A 21,015-nucleotide genomic window follows, 5' to 3' on the forward strand; every position below is an offset into this window, starting at 1 on the left:
AACTCTGCACTAGTCAAGTTCATGGTCCCTTGTCTTTTCTTCAAAGTGAAGGTCTTTGAGGACCCACATGCCTAGAAGATGTTTTTGTTACCAATATTGAAAATGTTACTGATAGCTCCACTCCCTGGTGCAACAACCTCACTACATTAAACATCAAATACTCTTCTAAATAAGACACAAATTGTTCCCAAGGATTGCTTCTAGGCAAGAAACAAACCCCTCCAAAACCTAAAACACATCAAGAACTTCACCTGTGACTTTAAGGAATGCTACTTGAACCTTATCTTTCAAAATAACATATAGCAGCATTTACATTAAAATATAAACAAAACTCACTGCTCTGAAAACCTGTATGAGCAAACAGATTTTTGCTCCAAGAGGTGATAAAAGCAAGGTGACAAGAAAAAGAGAGTACAAGGAACAATTGGCAGATCCTAGAAAATCCTGTAACTGGAAGAAGCTAAGACAGATCAGTGAACCTAGACAGAATGGAACTGACACTTTTTTCTCCCAGGAATTAGAAATTGACTTTTCAGCAACAAAAAAGCAAATGTAGCAGTACTATGGGGGAAAATGCAGTTATCTGCTACACAGTCTCCCATCCAAGTGTATACAATCAGGACAAATTTTTCCTCAAAGCTTTTGGATGTCTCTGTACTGCTACCATTGTAACAGTACATGACACAAGCTCAGCAGTGAGTGATACACAGACATCTGTCCTTACTTTTCATTGATATTCACCCCAACTTTGTCCAAACCAATTTTTCTCGTGCATGGATCTCGTCCAATTGCCAGCAACACCTGCAAAACAGCAATGCACATTATGGATTTTTAAAAACTCAAAAGTGCCTTTTCCTTTGGCTGTTATCTTCAAGATATACTAGAGATTAGTATCTAAGGCTTGGTCACAGTAAGGTGAATACATTTGTTACCCATTGTAGATTCACAGAGTTTAAGACAAGCCACGCTACCACCATGACCTAACAATACCAGGTTTTAATGCTAAGATTAAAAACAGTCAAATAGCTTTCCCTAAAAAAATACCCCAAGAATATTCTAAACAAATCAGTTAGGGATAGATTCTTTATTTCCTTGCAGTTTTATACCAGAGTGTTATCCTGTATCCTTACCAGGGCAGGTGACCTCAAAATGCTCCATCAGGAAAGGGCTCTTTAGGAAAGAAACTCAGATGCTTAAGCAAATAAAAATACCATAAAATAGTATTTGGTTTGATCTGAAAATATAATTTACTTATATAGGCTCTCAGCCAAGTCACTGTCAAAGGATATTATTTTTTGAATATTATTTGTTTGAACATTTGTTCAGAACAGGCCAAATTCTTACCCATTCTATCAACTCTGCTATCATAACAAATCAAGTTCCAACTTTTGCTATCACAAGGAAATTTGCTACACGCTTTGTAGTCTTGGACAACTGCCCAGATAACTATGTAATGCTTCTCATATGACAGCCAGGAACTGTCCTGAAGGAATCCTGAGATCTCCTTCAAGTCTTACGGATGACCAAATACACCAGATCCTAAGAGCTGAAGGTCTTAAAATGCAGCACAGACAGGTCACAGCTTCTATGAGGAGTGACAGCATTTCAGTGAAAGATGTAGCAATAAGAAACCAAAAGTTTCCTTAATGAAGGGATGGTATTGATTTCCTTGCTAAAAAGCTTTCACTATTATGGACCAGAAAAACCCCAGTATTACAGCCGTGAGCGATAGCTCTGCTGCCATTGTTAAACCTTCCCACACTGTTGGCTCCCAGATGCACTGAGGTGTGTACTTTTTAGGGATGACTGATGCACTGCACAGGTAAACGAGGTCTCTGGCACAAAGTATTTGCAGTCTGAAGTCCCAGGCTGGCAGAGGCCTGTCTTTATGCATTCTGTGTGGTTCCAAATACTCTATTCACAACTTTTTTTTTGTCCTTTCAGCATCAAGGTCTATGAAAATGAGTGGGGTGAGGTGTGATAGAAACTGTCAATCAAACATACAATACCATACCTGCACACTGCAATTTTACTGTCTTAAGCATGTAATGAAGTTTCCTGACTGATTTGCCACAGAGCATTAATGGTTTTTGTGAAGATGTGTCAACAACAGGTCTTGAGATGACATGTCACCCACTTGTTTAACTCCTGCACAGGCTGTTGTTTTGTGCTAACTACAAAACATGCCTTAATTACTATGGAAGCTATTATAAATCATTACTTATCATTTATTACAAATATTCCACTGGGAAAAAGTCCTGCAACTGATTCCATGTGACCAAGCTCATCTACACCCCTAAGTTAAGAAACAGGTTTCAAAAGCATGCAAACTGATTTGGCAAGGTAAATAACCATGGACTTTGGGACTTTTTTCTCCAGATTAATTACCTGCTGGCTGTTTTCAATTAGCATATTTAATGACTAATATAATTTTTAAAAATCTGAAGCGTGGATAAAAACACCCCACAAAATCTCAACATTCAATGGAAGGCTATTTCACATTCTTCATGCATATAGACAGGACTCACAGTATTGTATTCCCCTTCAATCATTTGGTTTCCTGTTGTGGACTTGGCTGTGACCTTCAATATTCCAGGAGTTCCTTCCTCAACCTGCTCAACCTATTTTGGGTGTTGCATGGAGTAAAAAAGAAAACAGAAGTTTAGTTTCAAATAAAAATATACAAATGTGTATTTTTCCCACCACACATCACTGAGAGAGTTTTTACCATGACCTAAAATTAAGCACTTACTCTAAAGATTCTTTACATTTCTACTTGCATATTTTAATGTGTTGTTCTATGTCCCTGCATTTATTCTTATGACCAACACAACAAAATCTCATTTCTGTTTATAAAAGTGGACTGATGGTTAAATTCTTGTCCAAGCCCACCACATGACCTGTTGTATTCACTGGGGATAGAGGAGGTGAGTAGGAAGGAAACTCTTACAAGGCCTGGAAACACCGTCCGACATTTTCTCCACCTGCTGCCATCATTCCCTCCACCCAAGGGAGGCTACTGTCACAGAAAGCCCTCAGCAGGACATGCAAGAGACATGTAAGCGTGCAACACTTTACACAATTCTGAAGAATTTTAGTGTTCTTCTTACAGATGAAGAGGTACTTTTCAACAACACCCTGGTTCCTACTGCATGTTCAGTATTTAGAGGCAGAAAAAGCAGTTTCTGATGAAGTTTTTAATCTTGTCCTTTCTTTTCAATTTAAAAAAACCAACTCTACCATCCTACTAACCTTAAAGGATCACTGTGCTAAACTGCTCCTGTTCAAAGGCAGCATTATTTATAATAATTTATCTTCTGCCTTCAAACATCCCAAGGAAGGGTTTTCATAAGCACAACATGCATAACTTCAAACACAACGTCCAAAAGACGTGAGAAAACCTGCTTAAAACCTATCCAGCGACTTAAGTTGAAGGATATTTGCAACCAGAAGCAGGGCCAAATATTTTGTTCCCATTGAAATCAAAGACATATAGTGAAGGGACAGGGTAAAATACACAGAAGTGCATTTGTGACTGTGGTGATGGACTCCTCATCACAGGATGCATCTGGAGGAGCCTGCTTGACATTTAATTGTAATGATCTGCTTGTAAAAACAGCTTCCTTCTTTCTCATCCCCCATTAGAGCTTACAAAAAGCTATGTCTGAAACAGAACCTAGATAATTATCCCTACTTTTCATACGGCATGGGATTTATGCAACGAAAACATGCATAAAAATGAATTTCCTTGAAACATCCATTTTGCCTTCTCACAGGAACTCTCATTCTGTGAGAAAGGCTCAGATCCACAGGGCGAAGTGGCAAGAGCATTTTTAAAGCTGCTCTTGATACTGCTAAGAGTGGAAATGAACAGTCTTCACTGAAATTAAGGGTTTAATCCCCAAAGTGTTAAACTCAGTAGCACGCTGGTTTAACACCAAACTGAAATTGCTTAATATATAATTTGCTGTTTCAGAACAATTAAGCACTATTGTGAAAAAAACATGAAAAATACTGTTAGCACACACTGAAGTCTTTGATAGAGCAATTTTGCATTAGAAAAGCTCCAGAACTTCTAATCTGGCTTAAATTCAACCTGAATTTGCCTATAGACATGCCTATATATATATGTAACTACCTACATGAGCACTCTTACTGAAGTCAACAGAAATTGAGCAAGTATTTAAGGACTCTGCCAAGTAAACAATACAGATGGATATTTCCAAAGCCCATTTACTTCTCTGGATTGTCCACTAATCCTTGGCATATAAACAGTATTTGCTGGCTGAGAATTTGAAAAATGGCAACGAAAAATATGACTATTTGGGATGCACTGGACCCTGATCTTAGAGGAAATTATGTATCTGCTTAATTATGGGCCTGCAAGAAGTTTCACAGATTTCAGGACAACTGCTGAATTTAAGTATATTTGACATTTGCAGAACCAGGACGAGCACGTGTAACATTTTCAATGCAATATATACTAACCCAACTAATTCTGATAAAAACAATGAATTTTGTAATCTCACAAAATTTTAATATTAAGATTAAATTATACATTTCAATTAATTAAGTTTCATGGAGTTCGTTTAAAACAAAAATTAACCCATTGTATATCACAGCAAATACTGTAATGCAAGTTCAACTTTTTCATTAATTAAAATAATTTACATCTTAAAACATTATGATAGGTATATCCCAATCAGCTGTAGTCACTTTGAGCCTACCTTAATTGGCACAAACTCCCTAATGAAGTTGACTCCATGTTCTTTCATATATTCGCCAATTTTGTTTGCCATGTCCTGGTCAAATCCTCTTAAGAGAATGGATCTCACCATTACAGTGACATCTAATCCAAGGCCTGCAAGAAATCCTGCACATTCCAAGGCAACATAGGAAGCTCCAACCACCAGGGTTTTCCCTGGACAGTAAGGCAGAGAGAAAAGATCATCACTGGAGAATAAAATAAAAAGGAAGGAAAAAGGAAAAGAAAGTTAGAGGCAATCAGAAGAATGTATTGTGCTTTATATTTATCTAATTTTTTCTGTAAGAATAGAACTTTATTCCTTCTCCTGCTCACTAAAAAAACCCTGCTTAATTTTTTGGAAGTTCATCTGGAATACAAGAGCAGTACACGACAGATGGAAAGGTTACATCTAGGAGTATACATACATACATACAAAAAAAAAAAAAGAGTATGAAAAGTCTGAATCACCACAAAAATGTGGAGGGTTTTTAAACAGAAATTTAGGACAAATTGTTAAAAAAGGTAGGTGTTTATTTCCCCTCTGAATCTTGCTTTGAATATTTTGCTGCAAATTTTAGCTCCTGAGAACTAAAAGAGGAAGGGGCTCAGCTTTAAGATAAAATACCACCATCACTTTGAAGACTTATTCTTTTGCTAAAGCATTATACACAGTGCCAGATACACACAGACAACAAACCAGATTAATGCAAACCACAGTAACAGGCAAAATTAGAAGTATGAAATTATGGAAAACATGCTCCTCTGCCTGCTTTTCCTTTCTTTCAACTGCTTCATCAAGCTACATCAGTTCTACCACACTTTGGACCTAGGCTATAAAACCAGGGTTTCTCCACAAAGCCAAGACTCATGGAGGCACCACACTTACTCAGCAGACGCTTAGAGTTTGGCAATACAATTCTCTGAAGATTTAAATCTAAAATAAGTTTATTTCCACCTTTGTTAGGGTGGTGGAATAAAATGTGATTGTGCAATTAAAGGCTGTAGCATAGCTCCTATACCCCAAGGAACTCAGCAAAGATTACACAATCTGATAGCATTTAAGTCTGGAATTCCTGACTCCTCCACCTTGAAGCTACTTTAAAGCACCACTTTACAGGCTGTATTATCTGTTATCTTTAATTGCATTACTCCTTATTAGAAGGGAAACATACCACACGGTGTTCTGGTTTCAAAGGGATTATGCCAGTTACTTACTTCATTGCTATAGGTCTGCCAGTCTGTAATTCCAACCTCTGTTTCTACATCAAGTAACTTAAAAGTTACTCTGATGTGAAAACACATTTTATCTTCATATAACAAGCAACTAACCAGACACTTGAAACCAGTTTTTCTCAAAAGTTGAATTATTTTCACTGAGTAGCTAGAAAAAAAATTGTGCTGGGTTTCAAGACTGCCCCAATGCAATGAAGACAGATTTCTACCAACCTCATAACGTCAGCAGCTATGCTATTCCCACTTTCCCTGATATCTGAGTATGGGGTTTTCCTTCAAGCAGACTGTGCTCCTCAGTATGGGGAAGCATTTACACACAAGCAATGACTTCCTATTCCTGCCTGTGTTTACCTGCTAATGCAGTATTCCTTGTCTCCAGGTATACCCAGGTAGCGTGGTCGTTCACCAGTGGCAATGATAAATCTCTCAGCCGTGTACAGCTTCTCAATTCCTTTTTTGTTTGTTGCCTGCAGACAAAGTATTAGTCCAAAGTGAGTGTTTTACAGTCCCACCATGGGAAAAATTATTCTATTTGAAAAGCATCTCTATTCAGACAGCTCTATAGGAAGACACAGCAAACAATGGCTAAGGAGTACCTTAATTGTGTGTGGCCCAACAAATTCTCCATATGCATTCTCATACGTGACCTTCGTGTCTCTCAGCGCAACCCGATAGCCCCAGTTCAGTGAACCAATGTAATTCTGAACAGATTCTGTCATGGTCATCCAGTTGTGTTTGACTGTCAGAAACAAAAGAGGAAGGTTCACCTTTTAGTCTGAGTTCTTCTTTTTCCATAACAAAACTTGTATTCTCTCAAACAGATTCTTTTCATGACCCAGTCTTACTGGGTTTGTCTTACTCCCGTTTTATTTCAGGGTAAATCTATTGAAATTCAGACAATTACATCAGCACAGACAACATGAGAGGTCAACAGGCATGACTTAAAACATTGAAAATTAGGACTTACTGCATTATTGACAGGTTTATATTGACAGATGCTGTGAGCAGATGACATTGCTCAATAAACAAAGACAATGCATTTCTGAGAGGTGCCTCTGCATGCTCCCCACTACAGGATTACAGCCTAAGTAAATCATAATCCTATAACCACGCATATTAAAGCTAATGAAAATAAAATCTGTCTTCCTACATAGTAGTGACAGACACTTAGGAAAAAGAAATCCTTGCTTGCAACTATAAGAAGTTTCTGTCAGGCAACATTCCGGGGTATTCCCTTAGATATTGTGGTACATTCAGAAATGGAGCAGTACCTTATTGTTTTTATTCACACAAGTCTCATCAATTACTAACATGATAAGGAGCTATTAATAAACAGATCAAACATGGAAGCAATAAGCCTTATGGCTTTAGACTTGAAAAACACTTCAATTTACATGTAATCTCTCCAAAGTTGCCTCACAGTGTTCAAGCCAACACGTGCAGCAGTGCAACAAGTGCAGCAGTGCAACAAGCACCTGATTATGAGAATCACCTCAGCATTTTCAGTGCAAATGACAAAACTGAAAAAAGTGCCTTTCTTTACCTTCTTCTGTAAGCTGCCATCCAAATTTGCGTGAATCTTGCAAGGCTTGTCCCAGTAAAGCTGCCTGGTGCATCAATTTTTTAGGTATACAGCCCACATTTACACATGTTCCTCCAAGACCTGAGAGAAAGAAACAGGATGCGATTTTCACATCAGTGTGGCAGTTTTCAAACATGAGAATCAGAGTCTTTGAGTAAAGTTCCTTTATAACAGGATTGTAACAAAGAGAAATTTACCCCATGAGCTTCCCTGAGGCGTAGGCGTGACAAAGTCTAGCACCATCACTTTCTTTTCATATTTGGCAGCTTCCTGCAAAACAAATTAAATAAGACACGTATCTAAATATTAGAGGTTGAATTTGGAGTAGATGATAACATCATGCATTGCTGAAAAGCTTTGTGACTTTTAATTAAATAACAATGAACGATTTGCAAGGGAACAGACAGACAGTCATTAATCTTCTGAATTCATCTGTGCATTCAGTAGGAAAAAGAAGATGAAAGGAAAAAAAAAAGATATTTATCCTGCCAGCATGGCACCAGCCAATACACAGGAGACTCTGAGTCCAACATCCTCTTCACTCTTCCATCCTGTCATTTTGTTCAGACTATTTCCCAACATGCCCATTTACTTTTAACATTTCCCTTCAAAGATGGTTTCTCCAACATTTGTTTGAAACCACATCAGACAATGACATAAGAAATCATGTGGCCAAGCATGACAACCTTAACAACTCTATGATTCTGTATTTCCCCTGAGAACTTTCATTAGCTAATCTACAATTAATGCCTGATACTGAGAACTATACACTAATTTCATTGCTCCCTTCGTGTTTTTTAAGAAGAAGGCAAAAACTGACAGCAGCAACTGCCACCATGGAAAATCACTTAGGGAAGCACTATGTAGCTGATCAACAGCAATGACAGATTCCTCCCATGAGATGCAGCAGAATAACTTTGCTACTTGCAGTAGCCACAACTATGCTGGCATCATACAATGAGTTCTTAAACATGTAAGCAGTAACAACTATAGGAACAGGATATTACACTAAGGCCTTGGGTTTGGTTTGGGAGGAGCTGGACAGCCTTCAGCGATCTGTTACCAGTAATACTTGTTAATCCGAATAGTTGACAATTAGAATTTCAATTTTAAGTCTATTTTACTTCATGCAAAATGCAAATCACACTTCAAATAACACAGGCTATAGACACCTTTGGAAAACATTGCTGTACTGGATTTCCACTTCCAATAAAGATCTAGGCTGGCCAAGAAGCTAATTCCTATCCATTAGCAGCACCTCTGAGAAAGTTCCTCGGAAAGGTGCTTAGGGACTGAGACGTGGCATTAAAGCTCCTTTATAATGACAGCTCTTAAACACTGCTCCAAAAAGCTTTACCAGGGTGAGCTAAGTAGACTGCATGGATTGCCAAGCTTCACTCAGCTACACGCTCACATAACACAGCACAGCACTGCATCGCCACCTCGGTTGAGATCCCACAGATACAACCACTTCTGCTGAGTGATTTGCCCACAGCCACAAACCTGCCCTGCAGGCTCTCAAACCTTTAAGGGCTCAGAGCAGTGCTGCAGGACGCAGCAAGGCTGTGCAGGGCTGCAGCAGTTCTGTGTGAACTGAGAGCAGGGGCCTGGCACCGGTCTGAGTCTGCAGCTGCATTATACCAAGTCAGCCTGGCAGTGTTTGCACTCACTGTGGAGACATGCCTCCAAAGTAACCAACTCTGAGCCCAATGCAGAGAGGAAGATGTGCTCACAAAGGTGCATGTGTCAAGAGTCAAAAGCACACATTTAACCAACCCAGTTAAACTGCTGCAAACCCGAGTGCAGGTATCTGGAACTTCATATAAGAGCTGTGTAGCTGGGGTTTTTTTCTGTTTTGGTCTGGTTTTTTTTTTCAAGCACTGTTAGTTAATTCATTAAAAAACATTGAACAATCTAAGTAAAAGTCAAAAGTTCATGTGTATAAAACAGCTTCACTTCAACTACATGAAACTGACTTGAAATACACACATGATGGTGGTGTTGACTTTATTGATCTACCATCTTCTGCTCAACTTATCAGTTGAGAACACTAAGAATCAATATACTTTGTACACCAAGTTGAAGGAATAAGGCAGTTTATCCTCCTACTGCACACCTTTTCTGTCCTACAACTGAAAAAGGATGCAATAAACATCACTGCTGTAGCTTCCCAACATAGCACATGTATACAACAAAGCAGTCTCCCTATGGAAACTTCGACAGCTGGTTTCTTATTACTGCAAGCTCTTTTTGCATTACTGCAAACTCTATTTTACTCTTGTTACTCTCTCCCATCCCAGAACATCTCCATCCTCAGTGTTTGCTTCTCTTTGTGGTGCTCAGAATTTTCATATATCTTACCTTCAATCCTCAATCCTACACCATGACAACAGTGCCCCTATTGATAGGAAAGCAGTAAATTACAAAAATAGACTATGGACCTACAATCCATCACTCAGCCCTGCACATTTCCATTATAACAGAAGTACTTCTAGGGGACCAGGGTTCAGTGTGAATCCAATGCTATGCTAAAATATTTTCCCCTTATTTTCTTTCACTGCCCCATGAGCTCCTCCACTTCTCAAGAACAAAAGAAATGCCCCCTGACTGGAGGAATAATCCAGCTCCAGGTCTTGAGCAACAATGTAGTTTTACTTACAGGAATGCTCAATTCACTCCTAAATAGTTAATCCAACAACAGACAGAAGAGACACAACATGCCTGACTACTGAAGTAAAGGAGAGCTACTGACTTACGTTAGATTTCAGCAAGTTTAAAATATTTGGGATAATGACAGCTCTAAGAGCTGGTATATTTTGTACCACTGTGGATTCTTTTAATTAATCTAGATACGCTTCTAATAGCAATATCCTAACCAATCTGGCTACAGGCAGGAAATACCAGACCCTAGAAGTGAAGGGTGAGACCATAACTCTACTTAAGTGTAGGCAAAATTTCCATTTATGCAACTATGTAAGCTCAAAAATCACAGACTCTCCCCCGTTGTCAAGAATTAAAACAAGATACACAACTATGTCTGAAAAGATTGTACTTTTATATAAAAGTAGATACCTCCTGATGATAATTACGAATAGTTTTAAAAACCTTCTCATTTATGAGCTGAGTTTAAGTTCAGCTACTAATAAACACTATTAAGATATTTACCTGCTGTTTTCCAGCAGCATCATCTCCCATTAGTGGGGACCAAGTTTCATTCTAGTAAGGAGTATTAACAAATATTAAGGAATATACCGTGTTTTCCTTCTTCAGAACATAAAGAAAAGAATATTGTATAATTGCACTAACCTCCAAAGAAATGTCACTGATCAGGCAGAAATGTTGTGCTCCTACAGTGCTAAAGATACCCAAATTCAAGACACTGAGGATGTCACCCACCTGCTGACAAGGAAAGTATAAGTCTGTATTTTCCCTCTCATACCTTGGCAGCTGCCAGACCGCCTGAGCCTCCACCAATGACAATGAGATCATAGTCATAGGAATCTGGCACTGGTGTAAGTCCGTTCACTTCCATTGTTTTCTGAGGATTGTCTTCTTCCTGATGTGCCTGAACAGAGAAAACAAAAAGTATGAGGGAATATGGAAACATCATTCAGTGTTCAACAATTAGTATTTTCAGTAGCAAATATTGTGATAAGGGAACATAATTGCATCTGAATTTTCTGAGCTCTGCTTTTAATTAGCTTTTAATTTCGTCTTCCTAATCCACCCGTGAAAAGCTCTATACCTGTCAGATACTGAACTACAAATTTTCTTGTTCGTTGGAGCACTGGGCTTCCTTGCAGAGCTTAGTTTTCCACAACAATGCAAGTCTAGTGCCTCCTCATACTGTACTCCAGCATGAGATACGTAACTGCTGACACAAGCATTCCATTAATTTATTTTATTCTTTTCATCTGCCCTTGACTTTCCTAATTAGTGTTTTCCCCCTCCTCCTGCATATATTTGTAGGAAAATAAAACAATCCTCTGCAACACTCCTAATCCACAATAATTACCAGCCTTACCAATGGAATGAACAGAACTGAATGAAGAAAACCATTTCTGAAAACTGCATTTTTGTAATATGCCAGTGTTTATCACTGCTTTGGTTTAGCATAACTTTGGTATCAAATGGATCAAGTGTGACCACCATGGTTTTACAAAAGATTTTTTTTAATCACAGCTACTACCACAGAAAAACTACCCATTAGTCCTAAAATGCATTTTGACAGCTTATGCCACAAAGAACATGGCACCATCTTCAACACTTTCTAAAATGAGCCTTCATACTTCATTTGTGAAACTCCAATTTATGAGGGCTTCAGATCTTCAAGCCTTTGGAGTTGTGGCAAAATTCTCAATGCCTCTCAAGTTGCAGGACAAGATCTGAAGTGAGTAAAGATCAGATTCCTTAGCTGATGTAAATCTGTGAGCATCGACTGAAGTAATGAAAAAACTTTTAAGACCAAACCCGTAAATTAGGAAACTCATACTTTGCCACTTTACAAATACGTGTTTCTGTCTGCCTAACTTGGTAGGACTTGATTCAGGACTACTGGAATAGTTGTGGCAAACCAAAGAAAAGAAAAGAGCCCAAATAAGTTTCCTCTATCTCTTCATCTTAATTTTCTTTAGCATTAAACAGCCCTTTGTACTCAACCCATTCTACTGTTGCCTTCCTCTGAGGTTATTCCCTCTCTGTCACCTTCCTCTGAGGTTTGATTAGTGAGTCTCTATAACTATGTCTACCCTACTGACTGCTGCCAGCGCAGCCATCCCACTGACACAAATCCCCTATTGCTCAGACGAATCACACAGCAATGTCAGCAGGAATTCTGGCTTTGCATCTGCCTGCAGGAAGTTTAGATTGTAGTAGTATTACATAACCCCGGGCAGCATGTAAACAGTAGAAACAAAACCTAGGAGACACCTGAAGCCACTGTGAAAACACCCAAAAATGCCGCATTCTCCTTCCTCTTCTCCTCCTGCTCCACCACCCCAACACACACCCCTACCACTGAACCTACTTTGGCCTTTGGTTCCCTTTTTTCTCTTTTTCTAACACAGCCCTTAGCCAGGATCAAACTTCCTACCGCAATCAGAGCAAAGGGGCATGTATTGTACTGTGATGTGCAGCTTCACTTCATTTGTATGTAGAGATGTAAAATTAGTGAAAGGGTGCCGTTCTTTTCCAAAGCACACCTTCCTGTTTGCTTAGTGGATGGTGTGAAGCATGAGGGCAGACTGACTTCCCCACAGTCATCAGACCCAGCTGCCGAGAATGGTATCTTTATGATGCATATAAAGAAACCACACCAACTACTCATTTGCTTAGATCACTACTTATATCATGCTACTTTGTTTTTTCTTCTTTTAAGAAAAATGCTTTATGCTTTCACATGGATTAAGAAACTTCAGTTTTTATTTCCTACTGTTTGGCTCATTTTTCATTAATTCTTCATAATAACTCTTTATGAAAACATATTAAAAGTTTAGATTATACAAAGTAGATCACAAGCTTCCTCTCTTCCTCCTAGAACCCTGCTCCAAAGCAGCCAGGCTCTTGACAAGATCCACATCCCATTTACTGGGGGAAATTCTTCATGACCATAATCCCATCCTGAGAACAGATTTCCTTCACTCTTCACCCATGAACTACAACTTTTACAAGAAAGTCTACATTCTGACTATTTTTCAATGTCAGAACTAAACTACAGACTTTGAAATGTATCTCCCCCTACCTTTAAAGTTCTCTCATGATCTCCTATTTGCTTCTCCCGTACAGAAACAACTGGCTGGGAAGTTTCTGCCGCTGCTTCGCGCTGCCCTTCTCGCAGCTTCAGGGCTCCCCCTGTGAAATAAAGGATAAAATAACTAAGTGTCTGGAGAGACGTCCTTTATGAAGGCTGTGCTCCTCGAGAGAAACTGTCTGGGGGAGTGGCCTGGCGGCTTCATTGCTTCCTCCTCTGTGGCATGTCTGGCCCAGGGGAGCCTTTCCTAAGGCGACTCATGACTCATTTGCAACGTTAGGATGACTTGCGATATTTTTCTGTTGAATAAAATCCCATGCAGGAGTTGGCTGAGATTTCAGTACCTTTTGCCAGTCTAACAATATGCTTGGATCAAAGCAAGGAAATCATATTTCCTGTGGCTAAGCCTGAAACTTCAGTCTTGAAGCAAAGCGATGACTTTTAGCTTTCTTGCCCAGAAAGTAACATTTAAAATCTCGTACTTTTTAAACTGAATTAAAAGTTTTTAGTTTTCTCCTGCAATTAGTTGCCTGGAAACTTCTTTCAGTTCAATGTATCGATAAATGCATTCAAAAGGAAAAGATCAGTTTTCCTGCTGGTCATAACTGATCTTGCATATATATATATATGTATCTCCAGTATAAAAGTTTAAGCATATTTGTGAAAAGAAAAAAAACCCAAACATTTACACACAGTGAAACTTTATTTGGTGTGGCATTGAAAAAAAAAGAAGTGGAAAATCTAATAGTTGATTGGAATCTATTATCAACTCTGCCTTCCTCCACATAACTCTGAATGATGTTAAACTTAATTTCCAATAAATGGGTCAGCACACAGTTGTTTATACTTAATCACAAGCATACTTTGCACCGTACAACCAGCATTAATTAGCAAACCCTGGCAGCGTGTCCATACTAAGAGAAACAGCCATACTGAATGCTATGTATACATTACATGGGCACCGAGCCCACAAACCTGAAAAGCATTCACACAAACACAAATAAAAAAAGGCAGTCATTGAAAACTGGTCTGTAATCTTGTCACCTCTGAATTCTTCTCTCAAACTTGGTGCTAAAATTCCTTTATCTCACAAAGGTTTTGGGAAGAGTACTTTGGTGATGGTGGTAAAGGGGTTTAAAGACCAGAACTGTTATGCAACAGTTAACAGTAGTATTCGTGATGGATACTACTTTTCCTATTCTAGTTGGGGAACATACACATGTAAAAAAAGAAAAGCAAGAACACAGGTTTTGAACACCCTTCTCAAAGGATAATTTCACAACCTTCACAAAGGATAATTTTTTGCTTCACTATATTATATTAAAGCTACAGTCCTGTGTGTACCTGAAGCAACAGAAGGAGTATTTTATTCCTGCAAGTTTGAACAATCTCAGGAATGTTCACCTAAAACTGTATCTTCAGTGAGATAAAAATCTAGCCATTAGACAACAGAGGCACTTATATAAATATCTTTAATTATTTTCAGGTAGATCTGTGCCAGAGGTACCAAGTTTTAGCAATAGCCCCAAAGCCCAAAGGCAACCATAGCCCCTGGCAGACATTTGAAAGAGTTTGTATGTTGGGTGCCTCTGCTGCTGGGGGCCTCTCCCTTGTTGGTTTGGGCAACCTGCCACATGCAGGATGACAAAGCAGAAAGTGCTCTGTGTGTCACCAGCTTGCTCTCCATAAAATTCCATCCATTAACGGCACTTGCAATAACCCACAGTCCTGGTGAATAATCCACACTTTCCAAAAATGAGTCAGCAGATATCTTTTTGCAGAGTGAGACTGCTAAAGAGAACCTGAACCATGGCTCTGCTCTGGATAACCCTCAGACATGTAGCGGTGAGGAAGACTCTGCCTGGTACGTATCAGTGTTACTTCAGCAAGTCTGTAGCAACTCACATCACTGCAGGAAAGCCCAGTGAGGCTCTTGCCCTGCACTACCACTGTCTTTTGGTTTTGTTAGCCCAGTCTAGGAGGTGGTGGCTGTTGAGTGGCACCTTCCCTATGACCTGCCAAGTGCTCCTTGACACGGGGTGAATCAATCTAACCAACCAATACTAAAAAATAAAAAAAGGACAAGTATATTCTCTTCCACCACACTGGTTTTTACCTTCTTGATGTCTGCATACTTGGCACCAGTTCTGGCAGACATTAGACCCATGCATGAGCTAAATCAACTCACTAACCTAGGAGAAAACTAACCCAGGAGAAGAAAGGTTGTGGACAGCTTCCCACGAGTCTAACAAGCTCAGCCAGCTCAGGGGATAATCCTGTGATCACTATAGCTGGTGCCAGGATGAAGGCATTACTAGACCAGTAGAGAGTAAGAGGAGGGAGCAATATATCTCTCTGGTAGTGGCAAAACTGCCAGTTTTGCTCAGAACTTGCTAAACCAGAAAAAAACCCCACCCTTTAAGCCTTGCTTCTTGAGCAGAGATAAAAAAACACAGTGAAGCAACTATGGTATTTTCAATCCATATCCTTCCTTATTGGAAGTCAGTTTCCTCACAAAGCAAAGTCCTCCCTGGCACTGAGGCCTCTGAACTTCTGACTGTTTGTTGTGTAACTCCTGGCTGGGGTGAAAAAAAGGCACAATTGGTTTCAGAAGGCTTTGATCAGGTGGGAACAGGACCAGCCCAACCCAACAGCCTGGACCAGCTTTGTAAGCAGAACTGCTCCAGGATAAGAATTACCTTACCTTGCAAAAGCAATCCAGGGATCCCACCAGCTGCAGAGGCAGGACACGGACACCCATGGAAAGCACTTGCCCTTTAACTACTCACTTTGAAGGTCTAGAAGTGGCACTTCAAGGCAAAAGTCTCCACTGACTTACCTAGATTTTCCCTATCACACAGAGGAACATGACCAACAAGAACAAACTTCACATTTTCACAAACTATAATTAAAAAAATAAACTCTCTGCTCCAGGAGTTCAGAAGATGCCTCTAAATTTTTAATGTTTCCGAGCAAGCGCGTAACTTGTTTTACAGCCCTATCTTCAGGCATTTGGGAAGTCCAGGCTACTTCAGATGACAATGAGTATTTACCTTATGTCCAAGTGAACTTTTTAGGTGGAGAAATTTTCAGGTTTTCCTTCTTCTAGATTAGCTCATTTCTGCACTATCCTCATAGGTCACTACCTCCCCTATTGTGCAAACTCAAACATTTGACAGCAGCAGAGCCATTACATCATTCAGATTACCAGGGGAAAACCCCAAGTCTTTAAAATACACACCTCCAGCCTGGACCATATCACAAATGCACACTGAAAGGCTACCTTGCAACCAGCTGAACTGACAAAACTGAGAGGAAATGGAAGCCTGCAGCTTTGCTGGCATGGTGTCATTTGCTTTGCCTACTAAACTCTCTTTGCTCCAACTATGAGTTTTCTCATTTTCACTCTTTCAGTTTTCTCCCCAACCCACCAGAGAGGAGTGAGTGGAGCTGAGCTGCCAGCTAGGCTCTCAAATCCAAAACCCACCAAGCTTTAAGACTTGACAAGCAAAAGAGTAAAGTGCAACTTCCTAAGACATCAGAAGTTCTCCAAACTATGTTATTGCTTATATTTGTTGTGAAGCCCTTTAATTGTGTTCTTGTTAATGCCCTTTTCTATCTAAGACCTTAAAACTTCTTCCATTTAAATAAGGGATTGCTTGAATGTGATCAACATCAAGGCATAATGTGGAATAATGGAACTTTGCAGTGAGTTGAAGCAAGGGCTCTACTTTATCAGATTTCTGTTAGTGGAGTCCTGACAGTGGCACATAGTCTTACTCCAAAACACCTATTTCCTTCATGAAAATATAAATTCTTTGTTTTTACCACAATTATTTGAGTACAAAAAGCATTTAAAGTAAATTCTGTAGAGTGGGAAAACGTATAGATACAAACTTTCTTCTGGGAACTTTCCAACCTAAGTGTTGAGTTCTCTAAGACAGAGGAGAAAAGAACCCTCATCATTCAAATCAATCAAATGTGATTAATGTATGAAAAAGGCAGAAACTGGCAGAAAGCTCAGCAGCACAGCATTCTCAAAGGACAGTAAAAATCTACTGACAACTGTTAATCTAACCTCTGCATAGCAGGACAGGAATTACAAAACCAAGACAAACCAAAGAAAAAATACTGACAGAGGAATGACAAACACCAGATCAAATAAAAGACAAACTTTCAAGCAGCATCTGTTAAGTTTCACACTCGGACAGCTGGAAACAGATCTGACTGTAGTCAGGAAACCATCATCTGTAACAGACATCCATCTGAGGGCCTGAAACAAAGCTCTCTATACACAGTGGAAAAGTTCCCACTCAAAAAAAGGCATTAAGTGACAAAATTCACCCTTTCAGCCTAATTTTCCAATGAACATCTGGGGACTGACTCAACAACTTCCTCTAATCAGCTTTCCACTCGAGACGTCAGCACTGTGTTTGGAGAGCTGCAATCCACCACCTTCACATCCAAGAAGAACCTGGGGCAAGAAACTCAACACTCAAACACCTCCATCTCTAACAATCAGCCACTCAAACTTATAACCTGTCTCATCCTGTTAGTCTGAAAAAAGGGGTTCTAAAACTGGTCTCAGCTTCTAGTTCCTAGCAAAAGAAGTAATTCCTACTTCCAGGCATTTGTTTTCCTTTTGCTTTTCTAAGTATTCATGCAGTTACCACAAAGTCCAACTGTTCATGAAAAGTATTTTACTTTACTGATTTCAGCAGGGGCATCATTATACTCCTTGTTTTGTTATGAAAACTCCTACAAGACATGATTCTGCCATAAGAATTATGGAACTTTAAATCCCACTCCACCAAGACCTGGGCTTTCTCACAGACTTTCCTAGTAGCGCTCTCACCCACAGAAGTTCCTCAGCAGTATCAGACAGTGAGTACTTGCCCTTGAAAGTCTTCAGCCATTCCTCATTTCTTATGTAATTGTTTACAGTAAATCATACAGGAATTAGCCAGATTGCTCTAATTAGCAGTAATAGGGATGTTTTCTGTGAGCATAACATCACATGCTGACCTCAAGTATTTCTAGAGCATCTACAATACAACTCTGTTGGCTTTAACAGAACAAACTGTACAAATTTAACAAAAGTAAATTTCAGATTCTCTCTTCCTCAGTAAAAGGCAGCCAATCTTAAATTAATTATGTATCTTTGACCACTTTCATCTTCCATTTTATTTCATTGCGAACTAAATTAAGTAGGTTATGGAAAACCTAATATAAAACTTGTCTGCCTCTGGAACTGTGGTAAAAGCTACAATATCTCATGTAACGATTTATATACAATCTTTATGGAAAATATAATTTTACAATATCAGTGATTTTACCATAGATTTTTGTCTATTTCCTTCAAAAAATCACTGTTGCTTTGGGCTTTACCCGTATTAGTTAATACTTTGTCTAACCTACATCAAAACAAAGGAAGCTGAGTTCTGCTATAACTACCTACCTGTAAGTCTATCATGCTCACAGTGCCATCCATACCAGCTCACCCTTTATTTCAGACGACCTGAAAGACCCGAGCTTCCTGACTTTTCTTCTTGAAATTCCTGTGGCCAACACAAACCTGTGGTTCCCATAAACTGTGATTAATACTCCCATGCTACCTTTTTTTTATTCCTGGTCAGTAAATAAACAATTCTCTGACACAAGGAGGAAGCATCACCAGCCTCACTTGAATAAGTGTGGCACCTGAGGCCAGAGAGGTAAAACAGTACTCAGCAGGGATGAAACAGGATCTCCTGGTGCTGGTGCCATTCATTAGTCCCTGCTGCCATTGGCCATGCCTTTATTGTTTCTACCACAACTGAAGCCATTTATTCATTCCCACATATTTCTTTGTAATCAGGCTTGCATTTGAGTCATAGAGAACATAAAAAATGGTGGAAAACAACTCACACACAATCAGGTTTTTTGTCAAACAACCCAATATTAAAATTGAATATGGATAAAGGAAAACAAGTTCTTTGCAGGTAATCTCTCAGTATGGGCATGAAATTTAAAGCAGGTACAACACCACGGAAAGTACTTGGGTACTTGGCTCAGAAACCTGTGATTATTTTTTCCCCCCAAAGTGGAGCTTTTTTAAGAAGTGAGGAAAAAACCCAGATATTTTAATCCAGAGTAATCAAAGTTTCTTGTCTTTGAAAAACAAAGGACTTAAGTGGAACGATTCACTGCTGCTTGTAGCAGCCCAGCAAACAATGACACAGCATTTCTGCGAGGACAGGGAAGCAGCACAGCCTAACAGGTCGCTCACTGCCCTCTGAGCTCTCCTGCCACCAAAGTGACCCGACAAACCAACCCGATGAACAGGGCCCTGACAAAGGTCTGGCTGAGGATGGTTGTGAAGGGTGGGTGGAAAACAACAAATACCTTACACCTGTGAGCCAGAATTTCCATGAAGTGCTTGCTTTGTGTCAGGCTGTGCAAACAACAGAGGAGATAAGGAAGTTAAGAGTTTCCTTCCCACCATACTGGGGATGCAACGCAGGACACAGGAGAGGTGACCGTGTCAAACAGCATTTTCTTCCCTGAGCACCTCACTCAACACGCAAAACAGGCAACTTTGCTAGAACAGAAGATAAAATGAGATGGTATCTCCGTTCACTTGGTTAAACCAGTTCATTAGCAGATTCTTAAGAAAAGCTAGGACTACACTAGGCTAAGCCACTGCTATTTTCTATGGAAATAAAAGTATTTGCATGCTCTACTTACTTCCTCTCTTTGCATTTGTATCTCTTTTATGCAAATGACAGTGCTGGGTCAGATAGGGTTGTAACAGCCAAAAATTATGGGGGGGTCACACAATTCTGTAGAGTTTACCATAAATGAATCCCATTACATACTCAATACTACAAGGCACAAAGAGTACATACAGGAAAGGCAATATGCTAAGGAAAGCAACAGCTGTGAACTTTTTGGAAGAAAACCAGTAGGTAAAACCAAACCGAAGATAAGGAAAAAGAGAGGGAATCAGTTATAACCAGGCAAGTTAGGGGATGGCTCTGCAAGGAAGACCTACAACGAGACACCACGTTCAAAAAAGGAAGTTACTTAAAAGTGTAAATGAGGAAAAAAATGAACAAGCAATGGAAAAAAAAATACAGGAAATATATGAGTTGAGCTATAAACTGGAAGGCAGCTCCATGACAACAGGCAGGTATCAAAAAACATATCAAAAGCAGGGGAGGTGTTGTAGATAAAGCATTCTCAGGAGATAGCAGTGGTAAAGAAAAATGAGAATAAGTTACAAATTCAGTATACTAAGTAAGGCACAGCACACAATTTTATCTGGTATTTGGTTTGTTTTCTACAAGCACAATCAAAACAGAAACAAGACACCCTACCAAAGGATGCCTGAAATGGGCTTAATGGAGGAACAACCATCAAACAGGAACAAGCAGTGGAGTTTCATCTCCACAGTTTTGAAAATAGAGAAACCATAAAGATGGACTGCAAAAAGGAGATAAATACCACACACTGTTGAGGGCCAAGCACCACTTCTGTTAACAGCAGAAATCAAAAGGATGGCATAATTATTAACAAGGGTAGAGGAAGTACATGGGCATCCATTAAGCCACATCCAGGATTTGAGTCCACTCTACTTTTCTGCACAAATAGTGCTATGACACATTTGTTATCGTCACCTGAGCAACTGACATGTAAATTATATGGTCAACACATTTCCAGGAA

General features: G+C 39.4%; 1 protein-coding gene across 2 annotated transcripts in view; it reads right to left on the minus strand.

The window, feature by feature from the left end:
* Positions 1 to 21,015, minus strand: part of TXNRD1 (thioredoxin reductase 1) — a 36,391-nt gene that overhangs the window by 12,093 nt on the left and 3,283 nt on the right. The window contains exons 2-10 of one of the 2 annotated variants that reach the window (XM_039571561.1): positions 13,303 to 13,412; positions 11,002 to 11,127; positions 7,760 to 7,832; positions 7,524 to 7,643; positions 6,577 to 6,719; positions 6,332 to 6,447; positions 4,728 to 4,953; positions 2,529 to 2,621; positions 725 to 801 (exon numbers count right to left, since the gene is read on the minus strand). In XM_039571561.1, coding sequence (XP_039427495.1) covers positions 725 to 801; positions 2,529 to 2,621; positions 4,728 to 4,953; positions 6,332 to 6,447; positions 6,577 to 6,719; positions 7,524 to 7,643; positions 7,760 to 7,832; positions 11,002 to 11,094 — 941 coding nt within the window. In that variant the 5' untranslated portion in view covers positions 11,095 to 11,127; positions 13,303 to 13,412. Of the gene's footprint in view, positions 1 to 724; positions 802 to 2,528; positions 2,622 to 4,727; positions 4,954 to 6,331; positions 6,448 to 6,576; positions 6,720 to 7,523; positions 7,644 to 7,759; positions 7,833 to 11,001; positions 11,128 to 11,307; positions 11,400 to 13,302; positions 13,413 to 21,015 lie in introns of those variants that run through there. The other variant, XM_019292537.2, reaches the window with a different exon arrangement.

The sequence above is a fragment of the Corvus cornix genome, chromosome 1A (genome assembly GCF_000738735.6).
Source record: "Corvus cornix cornix isolate S_Up_H32 chromosome 1A, ASM73873v5, whole genome shotgun sequence".
NCBI classification, from domain to species: Eukaryota; Metazoa; Chordata; class Aves; order Passeriformes; family Corvidae; genus Corvus; species Corvus cornix.